The 26,640-nt window shown below is 44.7% G+C and overlaps 1 protein-coding gene and 2 long non-coding RNA genes across 4 annotated transcripts in view; 2 read left to right on the forward strand and 1 right to left on the reverse strand.

Annotated features, from left to right (window-relative positions):
* The first annotated feature begins 295 nt into the window (after nt 1-295).
* On the forward strand, nt 296-5,576 carry LOC122241987. Its single transcript, XR_006222116.1, has 3 exons — nt 296-380; nt 3,084-3,578; nt 5,461-5,576. It is a non-coding gene; the product is annotated as an uncharacterized LOC122241987 (long non-coding RNA).
* Nucleotides 3,567-26,640, reverse strand: part of CLSTN2 (calsyntenin 2) — a 398,662-nt gene continuing 375,588 nt past the window's right edge. For both annotated transcript variants that reach the window (XM_042998727.1, XM_042998728.1), the window contains 7 exons: nt 19,924-20,072; nt 17,784-18,001; nt 7,683-7,853; nt 7,063-7,208; nt 6,832-6,955; nt 5,980-6,164; nt 3,567-4,121 (listed from right to left, as the gene is read on the reverse strand). In XM_042998727.1, the coding sequence (XP_042854661.1) occupies nt 3,918-4,121; nt 5,980-6,164; nt 6,832-6,955; nt 7,063-7,208; nt 7,683-7,853; nt 17,784-18,001; nt 19,924-20,072 (1,197 nt within the window). In that variant the 3' untranslated portion in view covers nt 3,567-3,917. The remainder of the gene's footprint in view (nt 4,122-5,979; nt 6,165-6,831; nt 6,956-7,062; nt 7,209-7,682; nt 7,854-17,783; nt 18,002-19,923; nt 20,073-26,640) is intronic.
* Nucleotides 16,050-20,569, forward strand: LOC122241984. Its single transcript, XR_006222113.1, has 5 exons — nt 16,050-16,171; nt 16,754-16,836; nt 17,191-17,310; nt 17,414-17,558; nt 17,662-20,569. It is a non-coding gene; the product is annotated as an uncharacterized LOC122241984 (long non-coding RNA).

The raw sequence follows: 26,640 nt of genomic DNA on the forward strand, positions 1-26,640 counted from the left end.
GGCTGCTGGGTTTTGTATGGCCCATGGGCTCAGAAGAGTTTTTCAGTTTTTAAAAGGTTGAAAGTAAAAAAAAAAAAAAAGTAATAAAATTTCATGATATGTAAAAATATGAATTCAAATGGTCTGCTTTTTTAGTATTCATAAATAATTTTCTTTGGAACATACCATATCCACTGGTTTATGTATTGTCTGTGGCTTGTTTCATGTTATGGTGGAAGAGTTGAATACTTGCAGCAGAGACAATATGGCCTTGCAAAGTACAAAATATTTACTATCTGGCTCTTTACAGATAGAGTTTGCTGATATCTGCTGTATGTACAGGCACGGAGGACATTGCTTCCCACCAGGAGCCCTCTCCCTGGAGGGTCCATGTCCACAAGGTACAGCTCTTGTTACCTGCATAGATGTGTGGTCTAAACTTTGCTCGATAGGATGATGGAGAACATTCAAGAAAGTGGTAATGAACTAAGATCCCACTAAAATCACATTTTTGTTATCTACATAAATTTGGGCCTTGGTCAGACTTAAAGGATTTGATTAACTTACTAGAATATACTTTCAGTATTCTTTAAGACAGGTGACCAACTGGTTGATTCCTTTACTCCATTGAGGCAACTCAGTCTATACTGGCTTTTTCCATTTCAACCTCCTCTTCCTCCCTGTCACCTGAATCACCTGAGAGGTTTTAGCCTATTTTCCAGCTCCAGAGAACAGAATCTGGTCATCCTCTTGGCAAGATAAACAATGGTCTGGCCTGTGGCCAGATTGGTCAGCTGTTCCTCTGGGGTCTGAGCCTGCATCTGCTGCTGCTGCTGTTTAGATGCCAGGCTGCATGGTGTCTGGGCCATCTGGGAGTTCTGGTTCCCTGATACCAGCATATGGAGTCTGGAAAATGCTGGGCTGATTAGTGACATTTTTCACTCATAATTAGAATATCTGGTAGAGGGAAAGTGACATTACTTGCCACTCACCTGAATACCACCTGATGCTTTTGCTCCTTTTATATAACCACTCCTCCTTGTTCTCATCCATGGTGATGAGTGGGGCATGGGATGTGATAAACATCCGTTGACCTAGCAGCATCAAGTGTCTCACTTGTGGAGCTGACATGCAGTGTGACCTCCTACAATAGGAGCTGATGGAGAGGGTCCTGATGTGTTGTTCCCCTTGTTTCCCTCTGTCAATCTAGTCATAGATGATTGAACTCTGCTACCCTAGCCAAATGCCACTTTGACCTGCTTCTCCCATACCCTCCCTGATGTATGCCCCAAATAGCTCACTCAACCCTGAGTAAGTGATGCAGAAATTGGAGACAGCCACAGGGCATGAGGAACACCTTCCCACCCCAACCAATCCGAACATACTGAGCAAGGTGCTCTTACGAAAACCAGGCTTAATGTTTTAAATGGAAATCCAATTAAAAAGAATTTGTTGTGATGAGCACTGGATGTGGTATGTAAGTGATGAATCACTAAATTCTCCTGAAGCTAATATTACACTAAATGCTAACTACCTAGAATTTATATAAAAACTTGAAACAGTAAAAACAAATTATCTTATGAATAACAAAAGTTAGTTTTAAACCATAAATTTGGCTTTTACTGCCATAATTTTGGGAGAATTCTGTTAGCTCCTAAATGCCCAACGGGAGAATTTTTTAAGGGAATTGGGAGGGCTAAGCAGCGTTACCTATTTTCTCCTTGTAGACGTGCAGACAGCCTGATAGAAAAGGGTTTTTTTTTTTTTGGTTGGGAGAATTCACAAATGTGTCTATTTCCATTCAATGAATATAAAATTCCAAACTTCTCCCTTCATTTTTCCCTAAGAAGGAAAAAACAAGAGCACTTGTGATTGTGTTCCTCTTCTTCCTGTGACTTGTCTCCCCACTCTATGTCGGTCTCTTGTATAATTTCTATGCCTATTTGTTTCTCCTTTGCAACTTTTATGTCTCTGAGGGGGAGGAGCTCATCTCACTCAGCTTTATCATTTCCCATCATTGCTGGATGAGTGCTTAGCACACAGTAGGTCCTCAGCAATGCCTGTTAGCTGCATAAGTATGAATATAAGTAGAAGCAGGGTGGTGGGCACTGGACCAAGAGTGGAAGGTGGGGAGTCTAGTCTTGTCTATGCCTCTGAATGACTCTGAACAAGATGTTCAATCTCTGAACCTCAGTTTACTCGTAAGGGAAATGTTCCTGACAATAGATATCCCAACTCCCTGATATAATTATTGTGAGGCTCAAAGGAGGGAACAGATCTGCAAAAACCACTTTCAGTGGTGGAAAAAGCCACTTAAGGTAGTTTTCTTGAATCAGAATTTTGCAAAGGCCTATCACGGATCCTCACTGGGTGGAAGACACTGATGATGGTCCCCCTTATGCTCTGTTTTGGTGACATGGTGAATAAAATGAACAGATTCTCTTCTTTTGAACCTGAATGCCATTGTGACTAGGGGCCAGCTCTGTGCCTATGCCAATATGGGATGGGGTAGGGACTGCGGGAGGATGGGGACAGATTGTACATACTGAGGACAAAGCCAGAGACATTCAAAACAAAGATGGTCTCAGAGTCTCGTGGAAGTCCTAGAATGGCCCTGTTTCTTGCCTGCTATTCTCTTGGTCACAAAAGAGCACAGATGAGTTACTATAGCAACAGTTCTCATCATGAGGTGTCCACATTAGGATGGAGGTGGAAAAGATTTTCTTATTAAAATAAGAAGAAAGAAAGAAATTTGGTTTTCAGATCTATTTGCCCTCCACCCAAAGTGTTGCTCCTTTTATGAGAATAAAGCAGCGGCTGTTACTATCACAGATATGCTTCTAATTCCTAGCATTCAGATCTCCAAACTTTTCATTTTAGATCCAGCTCAGTTCATGCTTGTCCTAATACATCCAAGAGGAGTATATTTTTTTAAGAGGAAAAACAGTGTGACACGGGTGATGAGGGACCCTAAGACTAGATGCTGAGAGCCTTCTTAACCTCTGGCTCAGGAGACGCCATTCACCCCTGTCCCCCAGATCTGTGCCCACCATGATGCCTAGCTGCTCATCTCATCAGCCTTTCCTTCTGGTCCCTGGCTGCAGGCTTGTCATGCTGTCGCCTGGGGCAGTGTCTCTGTGGCATGCTCCCTGGTTTCTGCAATGTCCTGTGGTGGCAGCCCCCAGCAGGGCACCAAGGCAGGTAGGTTTGCAGATAGCTTTGGCTGGGGTTCAGGCCCTGCTGTGGTCAAGGACCTATTCTTGGTTTTGGACTTTTCATCTAAGCTTTATGTGGCCTCCAAAAGGATAAAGGGGAAAGGTTCTCCAAACTGGGGAGGGTGTATGTATGCATGTGGGTGTGCACCTGCCTATGTGTGAACCTTTCCCTATACATTTAATTTTGCCTCAACAAGGATTTTCCTTTAAAGTGTTAAGGACTGAGACCTCTTCTGTGTGAAGTCTGACCACCTTGCCTGTGTGAAGCCACCTGAAGAGTCAGGTAAAGAGAACCTGCTGGTCTGTGTGGAAGAGGAGACTGGGTCAGGTACACGCACAGTGAGCTGGAACCCAAGGTCCCTGGCCATGGGGAACCCGGGGGAGGTGAGTGACCTAAAGGCTTACTTTCTTCCCTGCAGAGAAAAGCAATGGCAGAACTCTGCAGATTGGCCGGCAGGATGCTGGGTGAGCCCAGGGCAGGAAAAGTGAGGGCTACAGGACAAAGTCCACCTTGAAGTCTCCACTAATGACCCTGGGCTTCTTGGAACTACCCTGGGGCTAGGACATAGGGAGTGCCCAAGGCATAACGGGTGGCTTCCAGGACACTGGGGAGGGCCTGCCCAGACCTGTCCTAGAAATCAGAGGCGACATGTGATAGACTTAGGTGTACACTGGGGTGAGGCTTACAAAAGGGACACGTGGGTGGGCGCAGACAGCCGGGCGCTAGTAGGGAAGGGCGGAGTCGTCCCACTCCAGCTGGGCTTGCCTGGCTCCACTCTGCCCATGTCTGCCCCTGCCCATCCCTTCCTCCTCCTCTTCCTCTTCGCTGTCCTCTGAGTCACTGCTGCTGGAGCTCATGTCTTCCTCTACTTCTTCCTCCTCTTCCTCCTCAGTCTCTTCTTCTCCATGCCCTGGTTCTTCATGTTTCTGGATGTCAGGGAGAGAAGGTATATGCTCATTAGGGGCTGAGCAAAAGCTGCTTTGGAATCTAGACGTTTCTCCCTCCACTAAGGGAATATTTTGGGCCCCTTGAACTCCTTTCCCTTCACGCTAAATCCTTGGGCCTGGAGATCTGCCTCCTGGATGGGCAGTCCTCTGGTGAAAGGTAAATGGGAGGGCTAAGGACAGCGAAGAAATAGCAAATTCTAAGATCTGCACTCAAGGTAAATTGTGTGTTTTAAACACAAGACATTGAAGCCCATCCCTTCCATCATTTAATGAGCCTTTTATGCCAAGGTTTGCTTTCTGGCATTTCTGAAGCCTGTCTATATGGAACTTTCCAAGCCTTAAGTGTTTGCTTTTCCAGGAGATAATGGCATTTAAGCTTACGGCCTGTTCCCAGGTGAGATTATATTCTCTGGGAGCAGGTCGTCTTTTAAGCCAAGACTCAGGTGTACTGCCCCTCAGAAATACTCCTTTGGGAAGGACCATGGTCCTCATTTTCCACGCCTTCCCTCACCTTCTGAGACTTGTGTCCTCAGACTCAACCCCACTCTTTTCCAGTTCCATTCCCCCTACCCTCCCGGCCAGCTTTTTGGTGATTCTAGCAAAATCTTAGTTTTGGATTTATGTTTTGAGTTGATGTTTGCTGTTGTGTGATTGTGTCCCCTCCCTGGAGTGGCTTCCCTTCTACTTTGCCCCCTGCCTCCATTCTTCAAGGCCTCTCTCAAGCTGGCCTCTCTCAAGCTAACAACCTCCAGGAAATCTTTCCTGAATACTTGAGCCTCAATGGATCTCCCTACTCATGCTTCACTGACCATTGGAATCAGCAGGTTAGCCCTCGGTAAGAACACTCTTGCCTGGTACTCAGATTGTCCTAGGCATAGTGGTTTATTTGCCACATCTGAGGCTCAGCTCTCTGAGGGGGAGATGCTGGTGTTCCTACAGTGGTGCACTCAGCATTATACCTACACCCTGTGCTAGAAGAAGCTGAGCTGCACTGGCACTCTGGCTATGAAATTGGAGCATGAGGCCAACTTAGGGGGACCCTGAGGACCAAACTGGGAGAATCTTCGTTTCTCAGTGACTTTTCCTGATCTTCCCCTGCCTCTCTGCTCCTGCCTCTAGCACCCAGGGCCCACTGGCAGACCAAAAGGTACTTTGATATTTGTATGTCCAGAGCTGGGGTCTTAGACCCTCATGGGTGGATGCTGGAGGTTGCTGGCTAACTGAAAGTTATGAATGTTAGGATCTGGCAACCTTGAGTTGAATATTGGTAATGCCATTACCAGCTGTATAAGTTTGAGCACTTTTACTTTCCTCTCAGAGTTGGTTCCCACTTTGGGGAGGATGAGGACTCCTACTTCACAGAGGGCTGTGAAGATTAAATGAGGTGGTATATACAGAGCTCCTTATGCAGTGTCTGGTATAATGGGGCCTCACTGAATGGCAAGTATTGATGTTATATTTTTGTTTTAACCTGTTCTGAACCTTTACATGAGCTCTGCAGGCAGTATGGAGCAAAGCCATCTAATTTACACTGTTAATCAACAATTCAATACTGAGTTTTTAAGTGTTAGTCAGCTCTGAGTTAAATACTATGGGGGAGGCAAGGGATAGACACCACATGGCTGCTTGTCTTAAGAAATGTCTGGTTCTGTTTGTAGGGAGCAATTCACACGTTTTTAATCAGTGAATGCAGCTGGTAGGAAAGTATGGTCCATGCAGGTTGCGTGGGCTGGAGGTGCTCAGAAAAGGGAAGGGTCAGTGGGGCAGGGCTTCCAGCACAGGAAAGGTGGAGGAGAAGCATCCTGCCCCAAGATCCCAGCCCCTGCACGAGGATCACCTCCATGGGGTTGACTGTGATAGTGAGCGCAGAATCATCCCAATCCATCTCCGCCTCCTTGGCAGCCTCAGTCTCCTGGGTGAAGTGCTGGTGGGCGATCCGGACCCGGTACACGCCCATGGCCACGACAAACACCAGCATGCACACGGAGATGATGATAACCACTGTGGCGATGCTTGGGACCACTGGAACGAGGAAGGAATCCACATGACATGGTGAACGGAAGGACTAGCTCAGTCTTGGGATGGCATGTGAATGAAACATCCATGTGTAGGTTAAAATCTGCTCTACCATTTCTCAGCTGTAGAACTCTGGACCAGCTCCTTACCCTGTCTGGGCTTTATTTTCTTCATCTATACAATGGGTAATTGTGGGAAGTAAATGAAATAACTGATGTAAATTCTATCTCTGGCTTTCCCTCTCAGACTCTAGAGCAGCGTCCACTGACAGGCAGGTGACTGTGGAATTTCATAAGGATGGAGGGCCCACCAGACAGTAATATAAATGGCAAGACTAGAACAGAAATAAGGGTGGGAGACCCCAATATGGTGTACATATGCATGTGTGTGAGCATATGCAGGGGTTCATGGAAAGCTTCACACAGGATGTGGCTCTGAGGCCTAAAAGACTTGGAAGATTTTACCCTAGTACTCTCTACTAAACTCTGTTATGATATGTTGTGTGTAACTTCTTTCCCTGACTGGCCACTTACTGAGGCTGTGAGTATCTGAGAGGTAGGGCTCCCAGCTTTCCCATTTCTGGGTACCTGTAGCTCCTGCACCATACCTGTTGGTGGTCTTCAATCACAGTGACCACCTGGTATCCTGAGGTCCTTCCTCCAAGGCCACCTACCTGAACTGCGCTGGATGCTACTCCGGGACTCGGGGTGGTGGACAGACTGTAGGAAGGGAGGCTGCACAATAAGGTGGCTGACGTGCTCCTTGTCTGACATTCTGACCTCATGGAGGATGCTGACCTGGGAAGAGCAGGGAGAGGTGCTGCTGACCAAGAGTGGCAGGTGGGCCCAGACAAATGAGGAACAAGTGGGTGTGAAATTCCCTAATGATAGCAGGGCTCACTCACCTCGAGGTTGAACTCATTGCTAGTATAACGTCCATTGAGTTCTGAGCACTTGATTCTAAACCGTCGGGACTCCAGGGAAGCTGGATGCCAGTTGCGGTAGCGGATGTGATGCAGCACCTGCTCATAGCGGCTCATGGAGCCCACACCTGTGCCAAGAGACCACACCTGTCATAAGAAGGCAGAAGATGGGGGATACAGGCTGTGGCTGCTGAGACTTGTGAATCTCCTGAATTTTGAGATGGCTTAAGGGCAATGAGCAGGCACAGAAGTTCTAAGGAGCCAATTAAACTGACCCACAGGATTTCCAAATACATTGGTCTCTGACCAGAATGTTTGGCCTCAGTCTGTCAAATGCGGCTATAATATTTGCTGAGATCAAACATTATAAGATAAAGCATGCACCTACTTTCTGTAGATGTTCCCAGGAATGAGATGTGGGCCAGGTCCTCAAGATACTGGAGTAATTCGTGGAAGGAGGGGCTATAAGTCCATGCTCTGAGGTCAAGAGTCTCCGCATGACCCCTATTCCACAGGTGCCAGAGTGCCATCACACTCATGACTCTTGCATGAAGGCACTCTGAAAGGAGACCACCAGGTGAAGGGGCCAAGTGTAGCCTTACCATAGATGGAATAACCTGCGGTGGAGTTAGTGGCATCCAGGTGTCGCTGATGGAGCTCACTGTGGTTGAGCTCTAAGCATTCCTGTCTCGGGTCCAGGTCCCCTCCAAGTACCAAAATGTCACAGAAATCTAGGTTATGGAGCATTTCTTCTAAGACTGCTGATTTGGGGGCTGAGGGAAGACAGACACATGGGAAACACAAGCATGAGGACAACTCAGACAGCAGGCCTTGTATGTCATCTTCCTCCTCTGCGACTACACCCCAGGGTCAGGCTGGGTCAGGAGAAGAGGCTGTGCCATCCCAACCACTATCTTCACTGCTCAGATGAACGCTCAGGTAGACCCTGAGGTTGGAGGGCATGGATTTGTGTGAGAAACACGAAAATCACAGTCAAAAGATATGTGAATACCAGCTCTGCTACAGAGATGCTTATAATGTTAGAGAAACTATCTACCTCTCTCTTTCCTCATCTGTAAGGAGAGTGAGAGTCTTGAGAGGATTGAAGATCATGTCTGGCATCTAGTTAGGTGCTTCATAAGCAAAAGGTAAGTGCCTTTCTACCATGCTTCCCTAGCTTTCCCCATGGCGTCATGGTATATGTGTCTGTGACCCCCAACAAACCTTGGGTTTTTCAAGGGTAGAGGCACTAGTTTTTTAGGAATGACTCCTCAGTATCTAACCCAGGGGCTCATATGGAGCATATCACTACACATTGTTCAAAGAGAGAAGCATTGTTAATATAATCAAATGGTTAAGTAAACTGGTTAGTTGTCAAGCTTTTGGTCACTTTAACCATTGTTGCCTGATTTTATGACCACAAATTTCTGAAAGGGATGTCTGAATATTTGAATGCTGGACAGGTTGGCAGTCCTAACTTAAAAATGATTGGGACTTCTGGGGAAGATGGCAGGGTAGGAGGACCCTAAGCTCACTTTGTCCCAGGGACATACCTTGATAACACCACATTAGTGTAAATAACCCAGAAAATAATCTGAAGACTGGCACAACAAACTCCAAAACTAAATGTAGAGAAGAGGCCACATGGAAGAGGATAGGAAGGGAAGAGATGTACTCAGGAGCTAAATGAGTCCATGGGAAGGAGGGATGCCATGGGTACAGATAGGGGAAAAACACAGACGCTCATGCCAGGCACCCCAGGGATGGGGAACCTACACAGAGAAGATTAATCCCCATACAATTTGGCTTTGAAAACCAGTTGGGTATAATTTCATGAGTTCTGAAAATTGGCTTAACCCCTAGAACATTAAAAATTAGTGGGTTTGGCTCTTGGGGAGCCAAAGGGTGAGAGGAAACTCTGTCCCTCTCCTTCCAGAACCAGAACAACAGCCCATGGAGATATAGAAGCAACAGTTTGAAAAATGCCCAGGGTATACTGAGGGGAGATTTGTTTTTATTCTCAAAGTGTGTGCAGAGGGGCAGAGGTCAGTTGGAGACTGCTCTAGGAACAAAGGAGCTGGTGGGTACCATTTCCCTCCCCTGCTCTCCAGCCTAGATACACAGACACCTACAGGAACCAGCACAGCACCAACACATGCTACCTAACTTGCTAGCAGTGCAACTGCACCCAGGTTCACCTACAGAAATGTCCCCTCCCATAACAGATGTACATAAACCTTGCTAAAACCAAGTGCCATGCCCCAAATTCTGCTGACTGGCCCCCTCCAAAATGCCCTTGGCTGGAGCCCATCCAAAGTAGTGCCACAAGCCTGGCAGTGTGTAAGCAACCCCAAAAGGACTAGCACTGCTCCAAAGTGGTTCCTGCCCTTGGAAAAGGGGACGATAATCACACATACCAGCCAGACTACAGCCCTAGTAGTAGGCTGGGGGAAGATATCTGATCTAACTGCAGGCCCCATCCACTAACAAAAGCTACTTAGAGGGAAATACAGGGAAAGAACCCTGCAGTGCGATACTACTGTGATGAAGGCAAAAGCTTATCCACAACAGTAGAGCACACATAACACACATAGGAGACATTCCTGAAGTGCCAGGTTGTAGTCAACAGGGGACACTGCAGGGCACTATAGGACCTCTTTTTCATAAGGCCACTACTTTCAAGAGCAGTACATGTAGCTGACATTGCTTACACACAGAAGGTTAGACAAAATGAGACAGAGGAATATGTCCCAAATGAAAGAACAGGACTAAATCACAGCGAGAGACCTAAACAAAAATGAGAAGATTAATATCTGTGATACAGAATTTAAAGTTATAGTCATAGAGATACTCACTGGACTGGTGAAGGGTAAAGGACCCAGTGAGTTCCTCAACAAAGAGAAAACCTAAATCACCAATCAGAGATGAAGAACTCAATAGCTGAAAATAAAAATACACTAGATGAAATGAATAGTAGACTAGAAGAAGAAGAGCTCAGCAACCTGGAGGACAGAGTGATGGAAAGCAATAAACCTGAACAGGGGAGAGGGAGAGACAGAAAGAGAAAAGAGACTTGGAGAATTCTGTGACACCATCAAGCACAACAACATTCACACTATAGGGATGCCAGGGGAAGAGAGAAAAGGGGTAGAAAATTTGCTTAAAGAAATAATACCTGAAAACTTCCCAAATGTGGGGGAAAAACAGATCCAGAAGGCACAGAGAGCCCCCAATAAAATCAACCCAAGGAGGCCCACACCAAGATACAATCATTAAAATGGCAAGAAGTAGTGACAATTTTTAAAAGAAGAAAAAGAAAACAAAGGAAGCCCCATAAGCTATCAGCTGATTTTTCAGCAGAGAGTTTGCAAGCCAGAAGGGAGTAGCATGATATATTCAAAGTGCCTAAAGGGGAAAAAAACCCTGCAACCAAGAGTACCCTATCCAGCAAGGCTATCATTAAGAATAGAAGGAGAGAAAGAGTTTCCCAGGTAAACAAAACATAAATGAATTTATGGTGACTAAATCAGCACTATAAGAAATGGGAAAGGGGATTCACTGAGTGAAAAGGAAAGACCATAAGTAGCAGTAAGAAATTTAGGAAGCACAAGAGCAGTAAAAAATATCTATAAAAATCAGTCAAGGGACTCACAAAAGAGTATAAAGTATGACACCATGTACCTAAAATGGGGGGTGGGGTGGGGTGGGGTGGAGAGGAGTCAAGAATGGGTTCAAACATAAGGGACCATTAACTTAATACAGATTGCTAAATTCAGAAGATGTTATATACAAATATACTGGTAACCACACATCAAAAAAACCAGAACAGATATGTAAAAAATAAAGAGAATGGCATCCAAGCATATCACTAAAAAAAGCCAACCAACCGTGAGAGAAGAGAGCAAGAGAAGAACAGAACAGAGAAGAACTACAAAAACAACTATAAAACAAGTAACAAAATGGCAGAGAGTACATATTTACCAATAATTACATTAAATGTAAATGGACTAAATGCTCCTAAAAAAGACACAGGGTGATGGAATGGATAAACAAATAAAAACAAGACCCATCTGTATGCTGCCTACAAAAGACTCATTTCAGACCTAGAGAAACATGCCGACTGCAAGTGAAGGGATGGAAAAGCATTTATCATGTAAATAGAAGTGGAAAGCAAGCTGGGGTAGCAGTACTTCTCTCAGACAAAATAGACTTTAAAACAAAGACTGTAACAAGAGACAAAGGACACTATATAATCATAAAGGGGACAATCCAACAAGAAGATATAACAATTGTAAATATGCATCCAACATGAGAGCACCCAAATACATAAAGCAGCTAATAACAAACATAAAGGAATTAGTGGAGAATAATATTAGTATATGTGCTGCTGAAGTGAGCACATTAGTTGAGAATAATAAAATAATAGTAGGGGACTTTAACACCCCACTTACATAAATGACAGATCATCCAAACAGAAAATCAACAAGGAAACAGTGGCTTTGAATGACACATTGGGCCAGATGGATCTAATAGATCTATTCGGAACAGTGCATCCTAAAACAGAATAAACATTTTCTATTACACCTGGAACATTTTCCAGAGTATATATTAAGTCATAAAGTCTCGATAAATTCATAAAGATCAAAATCATACCATGCAGCTTTTCCAAACACAATGCTATGAATCTAGAAAGCAACCACAAGAAAAAACCTGGAAAGAACACAAATACATGCAGGCTATTAGAATGTGCTAGTAAACAATGAAAGGGTCAACCAAGAAATCCAAGAGGAAATTTAAAAAAATACATAGAGACAAATGAAAATATAATCCAAAATCTTTGGGATGCAGCAAAAGCTGTTCTAAAAGGGAAGTTTATGGCAACATAAGCTCACCTCAAGCAGGAAGAAAAATCTCAAACAACCTTACACCTAAAAGAGCTAGAAAAAGAACAACAAACAAAACCCTAAACCGGTAGAAGCAAAGAAATAATAAAGATTAGAGCAGAAATAAATGAAATAGAAACTGCAAAAGCAATAGGATAGCTCAGTGAAACCAGGAGCTGGTTCTTTGAAAAGATGAACAAAATTGATAAACCTTTATCTGGACTCATTAAAAGAAAAAAAGAGGACTAACAATCAGAAATGAAAGAGGAGAAATAACCAACACCACAGAAATACAAAGGTTTATAAGAGAATATTATGACAAATCCTATGCCAACAAGTTAGACAACCTAGAAGAAATGGGTAAACGTATAATCTCCCCAAATGGAATCAGGAAGAAATAGAAAATTTGAACAGACTGATCACTAGTAGTGCAATTGAGTCAGTAATCAGATACTTCCCAAAAAACAAGAGTCCAGTACCAGATGGCTTCACAAGTGAATTCTACCAAACATTTAAAGAAGTGTTAATACATATTCTTCTCAAACTTCCAAAAAATTAAAGAAGGAAAGCATCCAAATTCATTCTGAGAACATCATTACCCTGATACGCAAACCAGATAAAGATACTACCAAAAAGGAAAACTACAGGCCAATATCCCTGATGAACATAGTTGCAAAAATCCTTAACAAAATATTACCAAACTGCATCCAACAATACATTAAAGAAATCACTTACCATGATCAAATTGGTTTTATTCCCAGGATGCAAGGGTAGTTCAATATTTGCAAAACAATCAACATGACACATCACATCAACAAGAGAAAAAATGAAAAACATATGATCATTTCAATAGATGAAGAAAAAGCATTTGACAAGGTAAAAATTCCATTCATCATAAAAATCCTCCACAAAGTATGTTTAGAGGGAACATATCTCAACATAATAAAGACCACAGATGAAAAACCCACAGCTAACATCATACTTATTGGTGAAAAACTGAGATTTTTCCCCAAGATCAGGAAGAAGACAAGGATATTCACTCTCACCACTTTTATCCAACATAGTACAAGAAGTCCTAGCCACAGCAATCAGACAACAAAAAGATATAAAAGGAATCCATATTGGTAAAGAAGAAGTAAAACTTTCACTGTTTGCAGATGACATGATACTGTATCTAAAAAACCCTATAGACTCCACCAAAAGACTACTAGAATTGATAAAGGAATTGAGTAAGGTCTCAGGATACAAAATCCACAAACAGAAATTTCTATACACTCACAATTAAGCAGCAGAAAAAGAAATTAAGAAAATAATCCCATTTAAAGTTCTACCAAAAATAATAAACTACCTAGCAATAAATTTAACCAAGGAGATGAAAGCCCTGTACTCTGTAAACTATAAAACACTGATGAAAGAAATGAAGATGACACAAAGGGAAAGACATTCCATTCTCATGGATTGGAAGAAGAAATGTTAAAATGACTATACTACCTACAGCAATCTACAGATTTAATGCAATCTCTATCAAAATACCAACAGCATTAGAACAGAACTAGAACCAGAACAATCATAAAATTTTTATGAAATCACAGACGACCCCAAATAGCCAAAGCAGTCTTGAAAAAAAAGAACAGAACTGGAGGTATCACAATCCCAGATTTTGAGATATACTACAGAGCTGTAGTAATCAAAACAGTATGGTACTGGCACAGAATAGATGCATAGATCAATGGAACAGAATAGAAAGCCCAGAAATGAACCCATGCATATAAGTCAATCTGTGACAAAGGAGGCAAGACTATACTTTGGGACAATGATGGTCTCTTCAACAAATGGTATTTGGAAAACTGGATGGCTATATGCAAAAGAATGACAGTGGACTGCTTTCCAACACCATAGACAAAAATAAAATCAAAATGGACTAAGGACCTAACTGTAAAACTTGGAAACCATAAAAATCCTAGAAGAGAGCACAGGAAGTTATCTCTCTGACAATGGCTATAGGACCATTTTTCTAGGTATGTCTCCTGAAACAAGGGAAACCAAAAGCAAAAATGAACTATTGGGACTACATCGAAATAAGCTTCTGCATAGCAAAAGAAGCAATCATCAAAACTAAAAGACAACGGGGGCGCCTGGGTGGCGCAGTCGGTTAAGCGTCCGACTTTAGCCAGGTCACGATCTCGCGGTCCGTGAGTTCCAGCCCGGCGTCAGGCTCTGGGCTGATGGCTTGGAGCCTGGAGCCTGTTTCCGATTCTGTGTCTCCCTCTCTCTCTGCCCCTCCCCCGTTCATGCTCTGTCTCTCTCTGTCCCAAAAATAAAACAAACAAACAAACAAAAAAAAAAAACTAAAAGACAACGCACTGAATGGAAGAAGTTATTTGCAAATGATAAAGGGTTAGTATCCAAAATATATAAAGAATTTACACAACTCAATACCCCAAAATAAATAATCCAATTGAAAAATGGACAGAAGGCATGAGCAAACATTTCTTCCAAAGAAGATATCCAGATGGCCCATTAGACACATGAAAAAATGCTCATCACCACTAATTATCAGGGAAATGCAAATAAAAACTGCAATGATACATCACCTCACATCTCTCAGAATGGCTAAAATAAACACAAGAAAAAACAACTGCTGGCAAGGATGTGGAGGAAAAGGAACCCTTGCACACTGTTGGTGGGAATGCAAACTGGTGCAGCCACTCTGGAAAACAGTATAGAGGTTCCTCAAATATTAAAAATAGAATTACCATACGATCTAGTAATTCTATTGGGTATTTACACAAAGAATACATAAATACTAATTTGAAAAGACATACGCACCCCTACTTTTATTGAAGCATTATTTACAATAGCCAAATTACGGAAGCAACCCAAGTGTCCACTGTTACATGGAAGGATAAAGAAGAGGTGGTATACACACACACACACACACACACACACATACACACACACACACACACACACACACTATGGAATATTATTCGACCTAAGAATTAAATCTTGCCATTTATGACAACATGGATGGATCCTGAAGTGCAGCAAGTCAGAGACAAATATTGTATGATTTCACTCGTGGAATTTAAGAAACAAACGAACAAAGAAGAAGAGAGACAAACCAAAATACCAGACCCTTAACTGTAGAGAACAAACTGATGGTTATCCGAGGGGGGATGGGTGAAATAGGTGAAGGAGGTTAGAGTGCACTTATCATGATGAGCACTGAGTAGTGTATAGAATTGCTGAATCAATGTATTGTACACCTGAAATTAACAGAACACTGTATGTTAACTATACTGGCTTAAAAAAAAAAGTGGGATTTATGGAGTGCTTGCTATGGATCAGGCACTGTGCAAACAATCTTAACAGATATTAAGTGGGGGTGCCGTTATTATCCTTATTTCACCAATGGTGAGATGGAAGGTTCAGGGGTGGGGTGGACTGCCCAGGCTTACACAGATAGTAGGGGAAAAGCTGGTACAGAAACCATGACTTTCTGATTCCACGGTTTATAAATTCATAATCTTTGGGCTAGTAGTCTAAGTGTTTTTGATTTTACAGCCTTTTTTTTTTTTAATTTCTGAACCAAGATCATTTAAATATGGTTATTTATTTATAAAGTGGACTAATATATTTTGTGGATTATAAAACATTTATGAAAATAGAAATTAAAAAGCATTTACTAAAGAGGGGAGAATTATTTTAAATAATTATTTTCTATTTTAATTTTTTAGTGATACCAAAAATACTTTTTGCTCTCACTGGATATACATTATTATAAATAATTTCATATGATTAATTTTTAAATGCTTGTTAATCCCAATGGTTTCATGGATCACTGGCAAAATCTGAAAGTCTATGAATATACATTTAGGGCCCATCATTAATGACAGTGTATGTGTATCTGTATTTCAACTGGCCTTTGCAAGGTTTCTGGAGATTTTTGTGAGTTTCTTGTCTGGTCACTTAAGGTCATCCTTACTCCTACTGCCCCATGTGGCTGGCTGGTTGCTCACACTAGGTAGGGGGCATGGTGTGGCTATTTTCTCATTGTTCTTTCATGACGGCATTACAGGTTCTATCTTGCGTCTATACTTCTCTGGATTCCCACTGTGCTGAAGGGACTGTGCTGGGCTCAGGCATTTAGGCAAATCAGCCATGGTGGAGCCCTCATGGAGCCCCTGGTCTGGCTTAATTAACAGGTAACTGCCACTGAGGGCTAGCCCACATGTACATTACAGGGAAGCATGTTATTGGAGGCTTACAGAGCAGGAGAGCCAGCCCAGACTAGGGAGCAGAGCGGGAGGGGGTAGAGTAACACACATGGGAAGGGAGAGGGACCTTCCAGGCAGAGGCTAGAGCATGAGTAAAGGTGAGAACACGGAGGTGTGTGGGAGAGGGGTGGGCATGGGGAACTTGCCTGTCTTTGGTACCGAAACAGCACAAAGAGGAGGGAGTCGGTAGGGGCAGATGATGATACCGGGGTGGGTCAATGAGGCCTGGTGGCAAATGCCATTAGCCTGCTTATTGAAGGCACCCATAATAGTTATTCTAGGCACAATAAGAGTAAGATAAACAGAGTACCAATAAGAACTCTTGGGCACGTGGCTCTATGCTCTGCCCACACCTCTTATAAACAGCAAGTTTATAAGACAGACACCCAGGTGATTGCTTTTCCGGCCACTGCCCGTCAGCCAGTGTCAGGCCTAGTGTATTCAGCCACTCTCAGTTACAGCCTGCAACCGTGGTGGTCACAAGCCCTTCCTTTTTCTGTCTCATGGTAGCTACAAATGAGGGGAAGGCGGAAGACCATAGGACTGAATGCACCTTGGAGTATAACTAGGAAATGGCCCTGCCAGGACAAGCGGTAAGACATCATCTATTTTTGTGAGCTAAGAAGGGCTGCCTTTTGAGAGACCCCATTCACTAGGGACCAGGGTGGTTTAAGGCAATGAGGATTTAGGACTACAGGAGCAGCCTCTCAGGCACTCTGGCCCACAGGCACCAGCACATCATCAGCAGTGCTTTTGGAGGGGGAGAAGGAGAGCTGGAAGTATGTTCCTGGAGGAGGCCACAAAGGACAGTTAAACAAGTTTTTCCCCTGTAGATCTGGGCCCTGGGTTTCCTTTCCTTCTTTCTTTATCCTTCCTGTCACCCACCACTCTCTGCCAGCTGAATGCACTGTAGCTTTTCCGTTCAACTGAGTATTTCTCCCTGGCAGATAATTCAACTTACTCCACCTCCGCCAGATGGCTCTCCCAATGATGGACATGTTGGAAAGCACAATCGGGAAGTTTCTGAAGAGCTTAGACCAATGCTGCTGAATAAGTCCTTTTACCATGTGTGTATTAAGGTGCAGCTAGATTTTTTCTTTGTGCCTCTTTAGCTTTTCTCCTGATTATCACAACAATACACGCTCATTGTAGAACCTTTTGCACTTGCAGCAAACTGAATGGGAACAGAGAGAAATGGGCTCTTACGCTTCCTGGAGAACAGCACGGTTAGCATTAGCCTTTTCTTCCTGGCATTTTTCTGAGTATGTGTCGGTACTCTGTAATTTGCATCTTGCCTTCTTTCGTCCACCATTTGGTAAGTGCCCTCCCTCCAACATCGTAACACATGGGTACAGAGGCAGACCCCAATTTGCCAAGTGGTTCATTTCCCACCTGTTACTTATCTGTGTTGTTTCCAGGTTGTTTGCTTTGCTATTAGAAATTCCCTGCTGTGGTGAAGAGCGCTGTCATTCTCAAGTGTGACCTGATGCGACTGTGAGGACTGAAGGCCCCCGCCACACAACCCAGTGTGCATTCGTACCTGTGGCCTTCGGCTCACCCGGGGTCTCAGCTTTGGCGAAGGTGCTCACGATCTTGATGTCGGGGAAGAGGGTCACCCCTCTGGCACTTTCAAACTGGGCGGCGGGTCTCCAGAGGCGGTCCGTGCCACGGAGGCTGATCTGGGGCTCGATGGCCTGCAGCACCATCACATAGGCATCCACGTCGGGGACGCTGATGCACACATCTTCTCCAAAGCACCTGGGAAAACAGCCGCAGTCACGGCACTGACGAGCGAGTGATAAAACCATCCATTGCGCGGCTGTGGACAAGGATCCACACAGCCATCTCTCGTTCTCAACAGGGTATCCTGACTGCCTCAGAGTCTCTGACAGTGTCAACAGACATTCAGATTTAAAGCCACATTAAAGTCAAAGCCAATAGCAATCTAGGGGCTTAGGAAGATCAGCTTCTGGGAGAAATGGGAATCTTCGATACCAGCAACAAGTAACTGTTAAACCTTTAATTATCCTTTAACAAAGTAATCAGTGGCAACATGAATTAGATAGCAACTGCTTCAGATGTGCATTAGGATTTGGTAAGCAAATTGCTGTCTAACTGGTTGAGTAGCGGCACCTTGCTGAGACCCCGGGGCTAAACTCTCCTGCGCTTTTGTGTGTTTTCTCTCTCTGAGGCCATCTCACAGTGTCCCTGTTGCAGCTGTACGGCTGGGTGCTGCTGACCACATTCCTTTCTCCTGATGCACGGCCACAGAAATATCCAGAAGGCAGAATGGTGTGACAACACAAGCAAGGCCTGGGAAGTTAGATAAGTGTCCATGGCCTGGCTCTGCCACCACTGGGCTGGGTGACTGTGGGCAACGTAGGACTCCTGTGAACCTCAGTTTCTCCATCTATACAATGGTGATGACAATAATTAATTACCTTTTAGTAGGAAGGATTCAAGGTGATGATGTACAGAAAAGAGGCTGACCCCAGAACCTGCATCGTGGAGCTCATGCATCATGTTGGCGGATCCAACACCCTTATCACACTCTATCACTAGAACTCTATCACTCATCTAGGCCAAAGACAGAGGCTATAATGGTGGCCCAGATGGTTGCTCTGAGAACGCTGAGTTGACTCCAGCTGTGGCGGCCATCAGCTTGTATCTCTTGGGAAAGTTCCTGAGAGAAGTGCAGTCTGGGTGGACATCATGCTGAGCCACATCTTCTTTGGGGTGGGCCAGATATGGGAGTGGTGGTTGTCTCCTGCTCCCGACTTTGGCCTTTTCTGCACCAACCCCGGAAGGTACCCTGTCCCTCGTCAGTTTATGGAAACCTGGTCCCAGAGGTAGAGACTAGCCAGCCTATTCCCTCTACTTGACTGCAGCTGACCTGGAGGTGCTTGCTCCCTGGTGCAGGCCTCCAAGGGTGGCCCTTGGTGTGAAGGTGGATGCACCTTCTCTGTCACTACAACTATTCAATCTAATTGCTGCCTAATCTAATGGCACCTATCCCAGGGCCCAGTAATGTGGCAGTCAGCAGCCTCATTCTTCCCTGCCTTGTTCCTGTCCTTCTGGGTTCTTCTCCTGGCTCCAGGGGCTGGGTGACTCCACTTTCACCTCTCAGGAGTTTTTCTGGGGGGTCCCCCCCTTTGCTGCCCTCCCAGGCAGTTGCTGTGGCTGAGAGATGACTTGACAGGCCAAGAAGGGAGGTATCCACAGATTTCACTAATAAACAGTCGCATCTCCTTAATTGAACTCTGATTCCCTGGGGACAAGAACTACACCCTCTTTTCAGACTCATGGTACTTAGGAGATCTCTACAAAGCTGGGTGATTTGAAGCTAATTTAATAAGCATTTGTTAAGTACCTGTGTACCTACCAGCTACGGTAACCTGAGATCAGACCACTTAAAACCAAGCTTTCTGAGAATTTACAGAAAGCAGTACTACATCAGATTCTGAATTAAATGGAGAATGCTGGATTGGTGTTGACAAAGCAATAGAACATTTTCTTTAAGAACAACAAGGGGAGAACACTGATTCACTGGGGCACCCTCACAGGGACAGCAGAGAAATTGAGAATTAGCTGAAGAAAGGTCAATTTTGTTTTGCCAGGGAGCATGCCCCATCCCTGCCACCTCAGCTGGGCCCCTAGTTGACCAGCACCTGTCTACTCACTGGACTTTGGAAGAGACTCTCAGGCGCCGCACACCTGCCGTCGGGAACTGCCTGGAGTTGATGTAGGAGACCTTCTGGAGGGCACGATTGATGTTCCCAATATCGTCACCTTCCATCACCAGGACGGACTGCGAGGGGTTGAAGTGGTACTAGAGGAGGAAAGGGGCATCATGGGGGAGAATGATCAGCGACGGAGCCCTCCACCTCCATGGACAGGCCACGAAGGCCTGGTGTCTCCGGAGCGTCTGCAAGGGCAGCAGCCATGAGCACAGATGACTGTTTTAACCCCTCAAACAATTCCTGCTCCGCCCCGCCCCCCTGGCGGGGCTTCCGGGCCTCCCCTTTAAGACCTTTAGGGGTTATAAACTCCAAAGCCATAGCATAAGATTCTGGATCCCCATCACAGGTCTCTTGTGACCTAGCCCTTGCAGGGTGGCCCATGCTCTGTGCTGCTGTGGGGTCCTGACCACCCTTTCAGCCCTTAGACAGCCTGCCCCCTCAGCTGAGTGCCTGGAAACTTGGGGTTTTGCTCCTTTCACTGGTCTTGTCTTTGGCCTTGAACTCCTCCTCAGTTTACCCTGTGCTCCCCTTCCTGATTCATGGCCATCTTCTTAGCTTCTGACCTTAAAGCTCATTTTTTAGTTAACGGCTCTCCTTGTATCTGATTCCTGGTCTTTTTTTTTCCTGGTGCTCCACTCTGCCTTCCCAAGAGTTTTGCTCACTTGCTGTTTACATTCTTGCCAGCTGTCCCAGGTCTGTTATCTATTCATGTCACTCAGAGTCCCTGGTATCCCATACTTGGTGAAGGCCCCAGGGCTACAATGCTCGCCACCAAGTCACTTGAGTCCTCAAGACAGATAAACCAGATACAGACTTCTGCTTCTCTCTGCAAAGCCCTAGCAGTTACTCTTCTCCAAATGGAGCACAGAGAACTGCTTTGGTGCTGGTCTGACTTACTGATCTTCACATGCTTCTGAGCAGGAATTATTAGGCACTGTTGTCAGTAAGATGTCAGGAGCTTATCAGTGGATTCAGATTATGTATCCAAAGTTCATATCAGAGGAAAAGGAGATCTGGTTATCTATCTATCTATCATCTCTACACCCAACATGGGGCTTGAACTCACAACCCTGAGATCAGAGTCACATGCTCTTCTGACTGAGCCACCCAGGCACCCCTGATCTGGATATATTTTTATGCCAACATTTTTTTGGATAATATATTCACATAATTCAAATATATATATATGTTCTAAGTGAAAGTGTCCATCTTATTCATATCTCTTACCCAGTTTCCAATATCCCGTCCCACAAGTAATCAGTGTTCCATTACTTTCTTAGTGGGAAATTGCATTATTGTTCATGATTACCTGCTTCCCCTCCCAGTGGGAGGCTTATACATGCCTGACCTATCATCAGTAGACTTGATTATGTGACCTATGGAACCATTCCCTGCAAGACACACATTTTTCCCTTTTGTAGTCAGTAGTGGTCATGTGACTTGCTTGGCCAATGAAGTGTGGGCAGAAGTATTATTTAGTTCACACTCATGTAGACGATTTCACAGCTAGTTCATGGTTTGCCATGTCCCCTTCCCTCTGCCATGAAACCTGCCAAGTTCCCTTAGGGTCTGGTCCAGCAGCCTGGTCTCACAGTGCTGGTGATATGGATCAGAGCTGAAGCCAATCTATGTAATGGACATTAGGTGTGAACAACGACAACAAAAAGTTGGATAAGCCACTGAAATGTTTAAGTCACTTGTTACAGCAGCATGACTTAGCCTACCCTGAAAGTTATATGTAAGCATTCTTAGGAATATAGATTTCCTTTTTTCTCCTTTCTTCAACCCAAAGTAGCTTTTTACATACTTTATTGTACTTTGTTTCTTCACTTAGCTCAAATCTTGGAGATCTTTCTGTATCAGTACATCATAAACTTTTTTTTATAGTTGTATAATATTCTACTGTGTAATTTTTTCAACCAGTTTGTTACATTTGGATTATTTCCATTCTTTTACTAATAATTCCACAATGAATAATCTTGTACACATTTCATATGTATGCAAATATCTATGTATTGGATAAATCCCTCCATGTGAAGTTATTAGGTCCAACAGTGCACTTTTAAGTTTTGACAAATGTTGCATAATTCCCCCTTGCTAGGGATTATATATATCAACACACGTTCCTTCTCCCAGTGTATGGGAATGCCTCTTTTCTCAAAACCTCAACAACAGAATATGCTGTCATTTGAGATTTTTGCCAGCCTGATAGGTGATAAATGCTACCTTCATGTAGTTTTAATTTACCATTTAGTGTAGGTTTAATCTTACTATGAAGGAGATGGAGTATGTTTTCAGGGGATTAAGGAAAAATCCATCTGTATGAACTTTTCCCTGACTTGGATGCCTTTTTAAGAGTTCCCTGTTCTGTGTCTGGAGGGTAAAACGAAGTAGATGTCCCATGAGCACTATTGATGATACTGACCCGCATACAGTCTTGCAGCGTGGCCCCTAGCCAATCAATAGCTTCCACTTTGCCTCCTTCAACTATCATTTGAGTATTTTGTTACCTCCTCCTTGAGGCCACCCCAACTTCACTCATTTACGTCCCCACTGGGCTCCTCTAGTGCTTATCAAATGGCAGTATAATTACTGTAGTACAGTGACCATGAGCTCACAGAAGACAGGGACTCCAACTCCTATCCCTGAATTCCAGAACCTAGCCCTAGTGCCCTATAATCCCATCAGATGAATGAGTTAATGTTCCCCCTTGGCCCACATTCTACTCTGATCTCTCCAGGTTACTCTCCAAAAGGACTTTTTTTCAGTCACTGTTTCCATAGTCATGGCTCTGTGGGAGTCATCAGTGCTTGCTAAACCCTGTTCACCTCTGCATCCTTGGCATCCTGGAGGCTACACTTGCAAAGGCCTCCTGCTGTGTGTGGGAGGGCCACGTGACCACGTCTGGCCAATGAGGTGTGAGAGGAAGTGAGGCGGGGCTTCCGGGCTGGGGCAGTCAAAGCCAGCTAGAATGCTCTAGCCTTTTTCTTCCTCCCCTTTGGTGGCTCTGGTGTTGTAGGCAGAAACCCCACACTGCCTCCCTGGCTTGATGTCAGAGAAAAATAAACTTTTAAGCATTAAAACCATAGGGATTTTGGAGTTATTTGCTACTGCAATCGTTTTAAACCCATTTGGAAAAATTGAGCTCCTCCCAGGCAGGATTCTCGCTTACCTAAGTCTATGTGGCATCTTTGAAAGATGATGGGCTGTGCGGGTTGCAGTACCCCAGTTACAGTACAGACTACAGGATACAACAACTTTGGACTACTTGCCCTTTCCAGACTTTATCTCCTCATTTAAAGTAATGGGGATATTAATACCTACCTGTCTGGGGCTTAAATGAGATAATGTATATAATGAATCTAGTGTGTAAAGGGGGTTCAGTCCTAGATAGCTTTTATTATAATTCTTAACATTGTAATTATTTCTGCCCTGAGCCTTGGCCCACACAGGTATACCGCAGCCTTCACTGCTCCTCTTATCCTATGATCCAGTTCCCTTCTGCCCTCAATGCCCTGAGCAGGGTCTCTCTGATCTGGGAGATCAGAGCACCAACCCCTCTGTTGGGTGTGGGAGCCCCGGATATACGTGCAGGTGATGATGCCACAGTCATCTTTTCAGTTGGCGTCTCCCTTGCTGTGGATGACTCACTAGCTTAGTGTGCTCAGCCATAGAGCTGCCCTGTTCTGAGTGTTTCGTAAGTCATTCGGAGATTCAAGTTCATTCTTCTAAAATACCACTTCTGTTCCCACGTGTTTTTATGCCCCCCTACCTCCCCGCAACCCTGCCCTGCACCATCCCTGCTATAGCAGAGTCATGGAGCTGTTGTTGTCTGTCTCCCCCAGCCAACTGTGAGCACCTCCAGGGCAGGGTCTATAGACTTTTTCCTCACGGTCACCACAGGATCTAGCACACGAGACACAGGAGATGGAATGATAAGCCCTGCAGAGGTGGCGGATCTCTAAGCTTCACACAAGGACTGAACAGGAACCTCAAACAGTTCTTCCAGAGGCTCTTAGCAGCAGCATACTGTGGCAATCAGCAGGGGGCACATTCCCACCGCAGCCACCTAAGGAGGGGATGGGTTAGGCCATGTGTTGGATCTCCAATTAATACCCTAGTTTGGCTGCCTGACCATCCCCAGAGCTGCCACAGGGCATGAAGGTGGGCACTGGACTAGCAATAAATTTCTTGCAGGATCAACAAAACCTTCTACCAAACTAGGTTTTTTAATTTTCTTAATGTTTGTTTATTTTTGAGAGAAAGAGACAGAGCGTGAGCATGGGAGGGGCAGAGAGGGAGACACAGAATCCGAAGCAGGTTCCAGGCTCTGAGCTGTCAGCACAGAGCCTGAAGCAGGGCTCAAACTCCCCAACTGTGAGATCGTGACGTGAGCCGAAGTTGGACGCTTAACCGACTAAGCCACCCAGGCGCCCCTGTTTTGTTTGCTTTAAATTGCAGTGTTACTAAACATAAAGAATTTAAAAAAAATCAGGTTCTGTCTCTGTCTCTTTGCCCCTCCCCTGCTCTCTCTCTCTCTCAAATATAAAACATAAAAATTTAAATTGCAGTGTTACCAACCCTGTGACATGACTGAGGTTAGGTCTCTGTGTAAGACACACAGTATCATTAGCATTACACAGGGACAGGAGATGGCTTCCTAGGAACCCAGCAAGGTGTGATAGCATCCACTTTCCTTTAGGAAGCTGTGCTATGGCCATGGTGATTCCTTTCTTTGAGCTAAGAAACTACTAGACATCCCCAAAGCTATGGCCTTTGGGAATAGTCAGTTCTCTTAGAGGGCCAGCCAATATCACCAGGCACCTAGCAGGCTGGGAGATCAGTGAAATTCCTGGCCAAAGCCTAGGTCTGTTCCTCCAGGGAAGGCATAGCACTCCAGGCACCTAGCCATTCACTTGGACACCTGCCAGCCCCTCTGGGTTGGGCCAGATGAAGATTTGACACATTTGAGGCTCCTCTGCTACAAGTGTCACCTGGTTTATCTTTCAAAAGAAGCTGGGGCAGCGTCAAGGGCAAGTGCAAGACCAGCCCAGTTGGAGAAGAGAACTGTGATTTTATTTATTAGATTTGCTAAGGAAGATCTATATGTCTGTATCTGTATTTATCATCTTATCTACACATATATGTATCTTTCTTTTTCTCTCTCCCTATATGTGTGTATCTATATATAACATACATAGAATTCAGTTCCTACAACATCACAACAAACTACACTTTATACTTGAGGGAATTGGAGTTTAAAGGATTACATTCCTTTGCCCAAGGTCACCCAGCTAGTAAATATTCGTACTACGATTTGAACCTGGGAGTAACTTGTCCCAAAGTTTTTGCTCTTTCCCACTCTTCCACATGGTAGAAATGACAAATTGGCAGGGAGTATGTTATGAAAATCAGAACAGGGTGTTCTTCAGGAATGTGGCTATTCCACAGTGTCATGTATGGGTACGAGACGGTAACCACCCCAGCCGTCTAATGACTCCAGCCAGGCTGGACAAATATTCAGGAATTGGCACGAGCCAGGGGAAAACAAGTGGAAAGAGGAACCGGTGCCAGTCCTGTGAGCAGACGGAAAGTTTTGTTAATTAGAGACGGACCTCACTTCCTTTGACTAGCTAGGGAGGAGGGAAGAGGCCAGGCACAGGTAAGAGAGAACAACAGTCAGTATTCAGGAATGAAATGAGGGATCAATGGAGGAAGGACAAGGAGGAAGGAAGTCTGAATGATTTTCAAGAATGCCTTCTACTCTGAGTTGCTGGTGTGGAGGAAAGAGCACAGACTTATTTTGGGCAAGTCCCTGAGTCCCAGTCTCCTTATTTCTGAAATGGGGCCATAACATTTAATCTGTTGTGAGGAGTAGGGCTAATGAACTTCGAATGGCCCCCAGTGGGTACACCATAAATTGTGTGTCTTATCATTAACTTCCCCGCAGTGCTCTACTTCTTGCCAGCTGTGCTCTAAGGATGGAAAAGGATCCTCTGCGGTGACTGCTTATCAACAGGTGGCCTCCTAGAAAGTTGGAAGAGCCTCCCCACCCTCCAGGGTGGTGTGTGCCTTTTAGTTTACACCCCCTCTTTTCACAGCCTCTGGCTGCTCTGGAGAGACTGCCATGCCTTTCCATTTATGATCCTAAGAATGTGTGGCTTTTCAGTCCAGCATCTTTGGTTTATGTATTCTGTAGTGCCGGAATCCTGAAACTATGGTCTCACGGGATGCTCCACAGCAGAGCGGATGCAACTCAGAGGCAGGGAGCAAACCCAGAATCAGACAGAGAGGGGGATGGTTGGAGGACAGATTTCTGCATCACTGGGCTGACAAAACGCTAAGGAAACAACACTAACAGTTGGTCAAGGATCAAACCCTAGGTTCTACATGTGAGGGTGCCTATATGAAATGTGCCATGAAATAGACCGTGGGAAAGTTGGCCTTTCCAATAGGAGGCAGTCATGAACGTTTCCTTCAATGGCAGGTGATTAACTACTGAGTGCACCTGTGCGTGTGTATCTAATGTTCTGGAAAGCCATTCTTGCCTTACCCTGTCTGCGCACTGCTCCCACCTTCCCCCTCTGACCCAGTTTCCAAGGTGAGCATCTTGCCCAGATCACGTTCCTTTGCCTACAGCCCTTCAGTGGCTCCCTT

Source organism: Panthera tigris, chromosome C2 (genome assembly GCF_018350195.1).
Source record: "Panthera tigris isolate Pti1 chromosome C2, P.tigris_Pti1_mat1.1, whole genome shotgun sequence".
Classification (NCBI taxonomy): domain Eukaryota; kingdom Metazoa; phylum Chordata; class Mammalia; order Carnivora; family Felidae; genus Panthera; species Panthera tigris.